The sequence below is a fragment of the Benincasa hispida genome, chromosome 7, assembly GCF_009727055.1.
Source record: "Benincasa hispida cultivar B227 chromosome 7, ASM972705v1, whole genome shotgun sequence".
In the NCBI taxonomy this organism is placed as follows: Eukaryota; Viridiplantae; Streptophyta; class Magnoliopsida; order Cucurbitales; family Cucurbitaceae; genus Benincasa; species Benincasa hispida.
Window position 1 is genome coordinate 18,516,784 of NC_052355.1, and position 11,626 is coordinate 18,528,409.

Genomic DNA, 11,626 nt, shown 5'->3' on the forward strand with positions numbered 1-11,626 from the left:
GCAACCTCCTTCCAGCCGACAGTGGCAGCCCCATTTCCAACGCTTGTAGTTCGACCCATTACCCAGACGATTTAAGACAACGGTTGGCTTATCTGCAACAATAGATTTCATATTTGGATACGATGTTTTGGCGCAAATCCCCATCTCGGTTCAACCAGTTTATTCAGAGAATCTGGTAAACTCGTTCCCTGTTTTGCCAAATATTTCTTATTTATCTGGTTCGATGGGCAATTCTACAAATTTTGTAGGGAAAAATTAATGGCCAGAATTATTTCTCCTGGTCCCAATCAATCCGAATGGCCTTGGAAAGAGCGTCACAAATTTGGGTACTTGACAGGGGAAATTCCAAAGCCAGCTCCACACAATCCACAAGAATGAATCTAGAAAGGAGAAGACTCGCTGTTACGTTCTGTTTTGGTGAATAGTATGGAACCTCAAATAGGAAAACAACCACTACTATATGTCTGGCAACCGCCAAGGATATCTGGAAGCAGCGCAAGATTTATACTCAAAAAGACAGAATGCCTCTCGACTATATACGCTCCACAAACAGGTCCATGAATGCAAATAAGGATCCATGGATGTTACTTCTTATTTTAACAAACTATCAATGTTGTGCAAGAGATGGACTTGTCGAGAGAATTGTCTGCAACTGTGCACAAGATGGGGCCCAATACTTGAAAATCGAAAGAGCAGACCGTGTTTACGTGTTCTTGGCTGGATTAAAACCTAAATTTGATTGTGCCCGTAGTCAGATATTGGGCCAGTGCCCGACTCCTTCACTCAAAGAAGTCTGCTCTGAAATACGGCTGGAAGAGGATCGATTGTGGCCATAAATAATCCCATTCCTACAACTGATGCATCGCCTTCGTCGCAAAGTCGTCCAGTGCTGATGGCGATAAAAAACCCACCTGTGTGTGAACATTGTAAGAAGCTCTGGCACACAAAGGACCAGTGTTGGAAATTGCACGGGAAACCTCCAAACAATAGGCGACGACAGTCTCATGACAAATCTAATACTGGTCGTGCCCTGGTAAGTGACTCAGCAAATGAACAGACTCAGAAACAGTCTTCCGTTGATAGTAAGAACAACTTGAGTACGATTGGGGTGAGTGCTATTGCCACAGTCATGTAATTTCCTTTCGTTTGGCCTTATTAGTATGAATGGATAAAAACTATGGATTGTGGACTCAGGGGCCACAGATCATCTTACGAGTTCTTTAGAATGTTTTATGTCATACAACCCAAGTGCTGGAAATGAGCGTATTCAATTGCAGACGGGTCTTTTGCTCCTGTTGCGGGAAAAGGTCATATCTCCCCATTTGACGGTTTAATTTTGCGTGATACTTTACATGTGCCTAAAATCACTTATAACCCTGTTGTCTATCAGTAAAATTACAGGGGATTTGAAGTGTAAGGCAATTTTCTCACCGGATTCCGTGTTTGCAGGATCTGAAATCGGATGACGATTGGCAACTACCCGGCACGATAAGGGACTCTACTTCCTTCTGAAGAAGCTTCCACTAGAGAGATCATCAAACTAGGTTTATGTCGTTAAATTTTTCGTTTTTGAATATGACTTTATGTTGTGGCATTTCCGTTTAGGACATCCAAATTTTTAATATATGAAGTATTGTTTCTGCATTTATTTCACAATGTTAATACTTCTTCTTTTAAATTGTGATGTGTGTATTCGTGCCAAGCAAAGTCGTGTTTCTTTCCGGTCCCAGTCTTACAAACCCTCGAGTCCTTTTTCCCTTCATAGTGTATCTATGGAATCTCTCTTGCTCTGAAATACGGCTGGAAGAGGATCGATTGTGTGCCATAAATAATCCCATTCCTACAACTGATGCAGTCGCCTTCGTCGCAAAGTCGTCCAGTGCTGATGGCGATAAAAAACCCCACCTGTGTGTGAACATTGTAAGAAGCTCTGGCACACAAAGGACCAGTGTTGGAAATTGCACGGGAAACCTCCAAACAATAGGCGACGACAGTCTCATGACAAATCTAATACTGGTCGTGCCCTGGTAAGTGACTCAGCAAATGAACAGACTCAGAAACAGTCTTCCGTTGATAGTAAGAACAACTTGAGTACGATTGGGGTGAGTGCTATTGCACAGTCATGTAATTTCCTTTCGTTTGGCCTTATTAGTATGAATGGTAAAAACTATGGATTGTGGACTCAGGGGCCACAGATCATCTTACGAGTTCTTTAGAATTGTTTATGTCATACAACCCAAGTGCTGGAAATGAGCGTATTCACATTGCAGACGGGTCTTTTGCTCCTGTTGCGGGAAAAGGTCATATCTCCCCATTTGACGGTTTAATTTTGCGTGATACTTTACATGTGCCTAAAATCACTTATAACCCTGTTGTCTATCAGTAAAATTACAGGGTATTTGTTTCTGCATTTATTTCACAATGTTAATACTTCTTCTTTAAATTGTGATGTGTGTATTCGTGCCAAGCAAAGTCGTGTTTCTTTCCGGTCCCAGTCTTACAAACCCTCGAGTCCTTTTTCCCTTGTTCATAGTGATCTATGGGGCCCCTCGCCGGTTACCACTTCCACTGGAAAACGGTGGTTTGTCACATTTATAGACGATCACACCTACCTTACCTGGGTCTTCCTCTTCACTGAAAAATCTGAGGTGTCATCTATTTTCCAACAATTTTATTCAACTGTCAAAACTCAGATCAAAACAAAGATTGGAATTTTACGAAGTGATAATGGGCGAGAATTCTTCAATGCCTCCTTCAGGGATTTCCTTGTTTCTAAGGGTATTGTCCACCAGAGCTCGTGTGCGTACATTGCGCAACAAAATGGAGAGCGGAAAAATCGTCATCTGGTTGAAGTAGCCCAGTCTCTTATGTTATCTGCCACTCTTCCGTCATACCTGTGGGGGGATGCAGTTCTCATTGTTGCCCATCTCATTAATCGGATGTCCTCTCGTATTCTTCATCTTCATACTCCTTTAGAACTGTTTAAAGAGTCCTTCCCAACCACTCGGTTAATTCTCCAATGTTCCTCCTCGAGTCTTTGGTTATGTTGCCTTTGTTCACTCCCATGGTCCAAACTGCATAAAATTTACTCCTCGTGCTCAGAAGTGTGTATTTGTTGGATATCCACTCCATCAACGTGGATATAAGTGCTATCACCCGTCATCTCGTAAGTACTATGTCTCCATGGATGTCACCTTCCTCAAGGATCAGCCGTTTTTCCCTGTTAGTCATCTTCAGGGGGAGAACATGAATGAAGAGACTAACTAATCATCTTATGCTATTCCCTTAGAGTCAACTTCCATTCAAACCTTGTCTAAACCTAGTTCTGAGCATGACAGTCTGGTCCTTCCTACCAACCAAGTTCCTTGGAGAACTTACTATAGGAAGAATCTCAGGAAGGAAGCAGTGTCACCTGTCGAACCAGAACTGTCAGCTCCAGTGCATGAGTCAAACCCGCCATCAGATCCAGGTACGTATATTCCTAAAATTAATGATGTTGATGTATGTATGGAGACTGATGAATGTAGGCAAGACAAGGGAGAAGGAAGCAGTAATACTGAAAGAGTGACAGAAGGAGAAACTGCAGAGAATGAAATGATTCTTGCTAATGATGATGTGGAGGATACTACTGAAGTTTCTGATACACAGATAGTCGATCATGGTGAGGAGCCTGGAGAGTTGAAAGAACGTGCTGCATCGCTTGATCTTCCTATAGCTCTGAGGAAAGACACTCGTTCATGTACTAAATACCCTATGCATTGTTACATGACGTATAGTAATCTGGCATCCGAGTTCAAAGCACTCACTACTAGTTTGGACACTGAGGTGGTTCCAAATGACATAAGTGTTGCAATGAAAAAACCAGAATGGCGATCTGCTATTATGAAAGAAATGAGAGCTCTCGAGAAGAATGGAAGTTGGGAACAAGTGGCTTTGCCTGAAGGGCACAAAACAGTTGAATGTAAATGGGTGTTTACTATAAAATACAAGTCAGATGGGACGATTGACCGGTACAAGGCTAGACTCGTTGCAAGAGGCTTTATTCAGACTTATGGAGTAGATTATTCTAAAACTTTTTCTCCTGTGGCTAAACTTAACACTATTCGAGTGCTCTTGTCAGTTGCGGTAAATAAAGATTGGTCCCTACACCAACTTGATGTTAAAAATGTTCTTCTGAATGGGGAACTTGAAGAGGAAGTCTATATGAGTCCCCCTCCTAGGTTCGAGAGTCAATTCAAAAACAAGGTGTGTAAATTGAAGAAGTCGTTATACGGATTGAAACAGTCTCCAGGGGCCTGGTTTGACAGGTTCACAACTTTTGTGAAAACACTGGGGTATGTTCAAGTGCATTCTGATCACACTCTTTTTATAAAAAGATCGACATCAGGAAAGATAGTTGTTCTTATTGTCTACGTTGATGACATTGTTTTATCTAGGGATGATGATGCAGAGATCATGAGGCTCAAAACAGAGATGGCCCGAGAATTTGAAATTAAAGACCTCGGGAAGCTAAGATACTTTTTGGGAATGGAAGTGGCTCGCTCAAAAGAAGGTATATCAGTCTCTCAACGAAAATATACTCTGGACTTACTAAAGGAAACAGGCATGACTGGGTGTAAACCTGTTGACACACCAATAGAGTACAATGCGAAGCTCAGTGATAAGAATGATAGAATTCCTGTTAATAAAGAAAGGTATCAACGGTTGGTTGGGATGTTGATCTACTTGTCTCACACAAGACCAGATATTTCGTATTCAGTAGGTGTTGTTAGTCAGTTTATGCAAGCTCCATGTGAGGATCATATGACAGCAATTGAACGTATCCGTCGGTACCTGAAAGGAACTCCTGGCAAAGGTCTAATGTTCAGAAAGAATAATAAACAATCTGTTGAAGCCTACACTGATTCTGACTGGGCAGGGTCTGTTGTTGATAGAAAATCGACGTATGAGTACTGTACGTTTTTCTGGGATAATCTAATCACCTGAAGAAGTAAGAAACAAGGAGTTGTTGCTAGAAGTAGTGTTGAGGCTGAGTATAGGGTCATGAGTCTGGGGATTTGTGAAGAAATTTGGTTGAAGAAAGTGTGATCAGATCTCCAGCGAGATAAAGAGCTTCCAATGAAATTGTTTTGTGACAATAAAGCTGCCATCAGTATTGCAAATAACCCGGTTCAGCATGACAGAACTAAACACGTAGAGATAGACAGACATTTCATTAAGGAGAGGTTGGACAGTGGAAACATATGCATCCCTTATATTCCTTCAAATTAACAAGTTGCTAATGTTCTTACAAAAGGGTTACTAAGACAAAGCTTTGATTATTGTGTAAGCAAGTTGAGCCTTGTCGATATTTATGCTCCAACTTGAGGGGGAGTGTTGAAAATAGGGTTATTAACCTAGGGGCGTTTATGTAATTGTGTAGACCCCTAACGTTTCTTACTGTCTATTTATACAGTGTGTCCCTATGTATTCAGTGTATCAGATTAAAAAGAATAAGAAAAAGTCTTTATATCGTGGTTTTTCTCCCTGTACTAGAATTTCCACGTAACTGTATTGTTATTCTCTTCCCTACAGATGCTATTATAATTATGCTAGAGGGAGAAAATAATCATGAAGATAAACAAAAAGTGATAAGGTTTGTGTGATTTATTGTGATAATGATAGAACTCGATTATATATTTACTGTTTTGGCTCGAAATTGGCCTAGGAAGTCGAGACTTCCTCCTTACAAGCTCGCAAGCTATTTTCAAATTAAAATCTTCTCTATATTCTACCTCACTCCCCTCCTCTTGCTTTATACTAAATTTGGTAACAAATTCCTCTCGTGTGATCCCCACATTATTCATCCTTTCTAACTACTTTTATTCCCCTCTACTTCCTCATTTACATTTGTGCCCCCTTCCTATTCTTCCTATTGTTTCTGCTTTCATATTTCCTAATTATAGGGGGTCTACTAGATAAGGTCTGGGGTTGTACTTTTTTTGATTTTATAATATAAAGAGTGATGTGGTTTGTGTGATTTATGGTATAAAGAGTGAGAGATAAGGTTCCAGTCCATTCAGCTTTAATGTAATTCAATTAGTTCTTCAACAGGAATTTTGTATTATACTTATAATCTATGCTAATTGGAATAGTTCTCACAATTTCCTTTTCCCCTTAAGAGAAGATGTCAATCGGCTAATATTTGTGCCTTGTAGTTTTGCAATACCAAGTTGTTTCTTCTTAAGAAGAGAGACTGACGAACCTGAAGTTTGATTTTCATAAAATTGGAGTTTTTGGGAACAAGAAAAGTAAGTTGCATTTTTGAGAAGTTGATGATATATTCTTTCTATCAAAATCCTAAATATAAAAAAAGCATCTATTGTATGTACAAATATCATGAATTAATTTGTTAGGTACTTAAGCACCTTGGAGAACCACACCCCAAAAGCTAGCTATTGGGGTGGGAGAGCCATGCCACTTAAGTACCACATTGGTCATCTCATTCTAACCACAATGTGGGACAAATGCATCCCATACTACCTTGGTTCCTAACAATACCTCATCCCCGGAAAGCCGACGTCCTAGCCCTACTCCGACGGTACTTCACTCGGGCACCCCGGTCAGAACCCTCCTCGATTCCACTCTGGAACATCAATAATTNCATACTACCTTGGTTCCTAACAATACCTCATCCCCGGAAAGCCGACGTCCTAGCGGCTGCTCCGGCAGTACTTCACTCTGCCACATCCAGTCAGAACCCTCCACCGGTTCCACTCCGGAACGTCAACAACCGGCTCTGATACCATTGTTAGGTACTTAAGCACCTTGGAGAACCACACCCCAAAAGCTAGCTATTAGGGTGGGAGAGCCAAGCCACTTAAGTACCACATTGGTCATCCCATTCTAACCAATGTGGGACAAAGGCATCCCATACTACCTTGGTTCCTAACATAATTCTTATGAAAGAATATATCAAAATCCATGTGACAAATTAGAATCATATATTGGAGAGGATATGGCCCAATCTGATAGAAAATTGATGTGATAACACAAAACAAATTTCAATAAGAATTATTTATTATTCCAGATAAAAGTTGTGAGCCATACCTGCACTGGTGGAAAACTAACTTTTCCAATATGATCTTCACCCGTAAACCCAAAAATACCCACAACCTTGCAAGACCAACGCATCAAAATAAGCAACATAATAATAATATTAATAAAGAAATCTTGAAAATTAAAAATATTTGAAATAATTAGATTATACGTGAGTACCTTATTGTATGTAACACATTTGGCAACTTTCACCATGTTTTTATAGAAAGCACTGTGAAATAAATCCCAAAATAAACCAAGTTAGGAACTAGGTTCTTTTATAATCAACACAACAACGAATTTAGATTTGCAAAACTAAAAACTCCAGAATCTTGATATAAAACATTCAGAAAATCCACCAGTTCCAACCAAATGACTGTTAGATTCAATCTCACCCCCCTACGTAATCAAAATCTGAGAAGATAAAGGTTTTCGAGATATCAAAACCACAAGCAATGATGTCTTTCGCATTCTCACGAGCAAGTCTCTGGCTCTCTTCCACAGAAAGATTTTTCCACATACACTTCTCATCATCGGTGAGTTGTATTACAAGGGGCACCTTAAATGCATCTTGCAAATATCTACAGAAGCATCCAATACCTATATTCAGATAGTGAGAAAAAAAACAAAAGGTACCGACTAACCCATAAACTCAATTAAAGCATAATCAATTGAGAAACGTGAAATGCCACATAGAACTCAAATAGATTTTCATGTCAGTTTCAAAAAGGGGTACAAAATTCATAGCATAATTCAACCTATTACAATTTTCCAGTTAATTTCCCCATGAAATAGACAGCATTGGCAATTCAATTACTTGAAATAAATATGTAAAGGCCAAGACATTCAATATAAGAAGAAACTGAAACACACTTGGTAAACATAAAAGGAACCAGATGCCCCAAATGCAATGCTTCAGAAGAAGGTCCTCTTCCAGTATACAAGTAGAACTTCTCTCCTCTCTCATACGCATTCAAAATTTCTTCAAAATCCCTGAGAGAATCAAACAAAGTCAAGTACAAATCACCGCAATTATGGAACTGCAAAAAGGGAGTTTCGAGAGAGAGAGAGAAATAAACCGATGGGCAAAAAAGACACCACGGCGGAGGAAGACATGGGGAGGACGAGAAGTTAGCCGCTGGACTCGGTCGACGAGAGACTGCTGGAGCCTCTGGCATCCGAATTTGTCAATTAGCTTGTCATAGTCGATTTTACCTCCATCTTTAGCCGAAACTTGCCAAGGATTGACCACCTGATCATCTTCTTCCACAGATTCCTCTACCTTTCGCTCCACCTCTGCCTTCTCCATGATCTCCTTTGGTTCTACTGCAACTACCGGCGCCGCCGCCGCCGCCTCTGCTGCTTCTTCTTCTACAATGTTAATCGTTGTGGCCCTAGTAAATTTCTTTTCTCATGCTCCCCTGAAAGGCAAGGGGCGGGCCACTGAATTTAGAAATGGCTGATTAAAAAGGTTTTACAATTGTAAAAATAGCCAATTTGATTTTTTTAATTAATTAATTAATTAATTAATTTTTAATTTTTAATTTTTAAATGCTTCCCGTTCCACCCTTATTCCATTCTCCATCAAAACGTCCTAAGGGAACGGAACGGGGATTACGCAAAGATTGGATTCCCCACTGGAAAAATTTTTTCCATCTTTGTTTTCTCTTTTGTAAAATTTTTTTAAGTTGTATTCACTCGACATTCAAATGCAACTACCTCTCACATTATAATTTTAAAAAAATTATGAATAAAATGTCAAAATTCAAATTTTCCAAGCATCAGAAAGTATAATCACCATGAAGTTTCAACCTCATAATAGAAAATCGACAATTCTAAACCACCATAGTCTCCTTTTTAAAAATAAATAAATAAATAAAATAGCAACCACAACTTAATTCAACGGAAACTATGAATCGAAAAATCAACTACATAATCCCACATCGATTAAGCCTATGCTGGAATCGAGATCATACCATCCCATTCCGATGATATCTTCGGGGTGTTTCTTTGAAGGAAAATTGGTAGAAATGGCGCATTTTGGCCATTTTGGGGGTGCCTTTTGATTTTTGTCAAAAATCGAAAATATTAAGATTGCTGGGAAACTCATACCACTTACATGATCGGTACTTTCATAATACCTAAATTGCCCTTGGTATGGTCGAGTATCATCATTTCCGAATAGTGTAATTGTTATATCGTGTATCAATTTTGAATAGAATACACTATGAATGGAAGAGTTTGTTATTCGATTACAACCTAATGGATTTAAGAGATAAAGGGAGCGATTTTTTACTCAATTTGAATTTTGTATTTTGCTAATAACTATCGTATTTGATTTGATATAACTATTTCAAAGATATTAAAAAATAATCAATCTTTAATTTCGATATGACAATTTTGATTTTAATTTGTAGTATATCTTCATTATCTTATTAATTTTTTACTATTTTAAATTTGGATTAATATATTTGTTTGCGATTAAGATTTTACTAATTACTTTATCAATATTATCATCTTACAAATTGTATATACAATTTATTATGAATATTATAATAATAAATAGATATTCATTGCTTAGTGTAACAATCAGATCTTTACATAATAAGGTCTGACCGCTATGACATGCATACTTAGATTTTCTATAATGGGATGCGTTTTGGTAAAAATTTCAAAAGAACACATCTAAAATTTTATGAATTAAGTATCAAAACTATACAAAAGTTTATTTTACAAAACACCAGGATCCTTAAACATTAACGTAGTGAAACAAAATACCTATATGACCAAAATAGTGAGTTTGATGGTTGGCCACTTGAGCGACGTCCAATCATGTCACCGCTATGTCCCTACCTACAAAGTTTGTAAAATAGGATGAGTATATAATATATCCAGTAAGTAGTTCTCACTTAAGGTAGTGACCAAATGCACAATCACATGCAACATGTTATGAAAACATGTGATTGGGACCCAAAACATAAACTTATAATAACATGGGTGGTCGGTTATGCTTCCAACATAAGTTTCTCTGCCCTAGGAAGATGAGGACTTAAGCGAAAACTAACCCATCGGATGATTAGTGGGTCATGCAGTCAGTAGGGTCAGAGTCACATCCAACATCAACCATTAGATTGGACTAGAGGAGTGCAACCATACATACCCTGCTAGTCCCTACCATAAACATAACGTAAGATTGGGTCTAGAGGGGTGCAACTATACATGCTCTGCCAGTCCTGGAAGCATAACTTATACCTAATTAAAACTTGATCTTAACATGGTCGTAAACAAACATAATGCATGGGGTCCCTTGTAGAGAAACGTGTTTTAAACATATAATGCAACATAACAATAAGAACATAATAAAACAACATATCAAAGGTACACTACCATAAAACACTTAGAAGTGAGATAAACTACTTACCTTAACTACAATCTTAATTATTCCTTATGGTTTGGTCTTGAAATGCTCTTAATTTTTTTTTTAACAAAGTACGCCACTTATAGGGAAGTTTTAACCGACCTCTCCTTTATATATATATATATATACATACATACATACATACATACATATATATATATATATTTGTTTATTTATTTATTTATTTATTTATCTTCTTTTATATTTATCTATTTTTTAAAAAATGTATCATTGTTATCTTAAACCTTCTACATATTTTTTTTATTATTATTATTATTATTATTTTCCATTTTCTTCAAATGTTCTTATATTGTCATTATTTTATTTTCTAGATATTTTTTTACTTGGATATTTGCATAATTTTCAAATAAATATTATGTTTATTATTTATTTAATGACCAATAAGATTTATAGGCCAAATTTTAAACCTAGTGGCTTAAACTTAGAACTTGTTTACTAATATCTAGATTTAATCTTGAATCTTAATTAACATTCATTATCTAATTTCCTATAATGTTTGTATACAACTTGAGTTGTTACATTCTTCCCCCCTTAAGAACTTTCATCCTCGAAAGTTTCTTGGTTCTTAAATAGATAAGGTATTTGGTCATCATTTCATCTTCTCGTTCCCATGTAGCTTCTTCTACTTGCTGATTTCTCTAGAGAACCTTCACTAAACTTATTTCCTGATTATCAAGTGACTTCTTTTCTCTTACAAGGGTGCAGATTGGAGTCTCTTCATATTCCAACTTTTCACTTATTTGTAAGGGTTCATTGTTTACTACATGTGATAAGTCAGATACGTATTTCTGAAGCATCTATACATGAAAATATATTATGTATTGTAGAAAGGGTTGGTGGTAATGCTAATTGATAAGCTACTTGGCCAACACACTCCAATATTTCAAAAGATCCAATAAAGCAAGGGCTAAGTTTGTTTTTCATCCGAAACGCATAATACTTTTTATTGGTGCTACCTTTAGAAATATGTGATCTCCTACTTTGAATTCCAACTCTTTCCGACGGTTATCAACATAACTCTTTTGTCTACTTTGAGTTGTTCGTATTCTTTCCCGAATGAACTTAATTGTCTCCGTTGTTTGCTGCACTAATTTAGGTCCTATAGCATCC

The 11,626-nt window shown here is 37.6% G+C and overlaps 1 protein-coding gene across 1 annotated transcript in view; it reads right to left on the bottom strand.

The window, feature by feature from the left end:
- The window catches only part of LOC120081690 (tryptophan--tRNA ligase, cytoplasmic), a 17,018-nt gene extending 8,485 nt beyond the window's left edge, over nucleotides 1-8,533 (bottom strand). The window contains exons 1-5 of the mRNA XM_039036778.1: nucleotides 8,157-8,533; nucleotides 7,951-8,070; nucleotides 7,473-7,658; nucleotides 7,258-7,309; nucleotides 7,090-7,155 (exon numbers count right to left, since the gene is read on the bottom strand). Of these exons, the coding sequence (XP_038892706.1) occupies nucleotides 7,090-7,155; nucleotides 7,258-7,309; nucleotides 7,473-7,658; nucleotides 7,951-8,070; nucleotides 8,157-8,386 (654 nt within the window). The 5' untranslated portion in view covers nucleotides 8,387-8,533. The remainder of the gene's footprint in view (nucleotides 1-7,089; nucleotides 7,156-7,257; nucleotides 7,310-7,472; nucleotides 7,659-7,950; nucleotides 8,071-8,156) is intronic.
- Nucleotides 8,534-11,626: the final 3,093 nt, after the last annotated feature.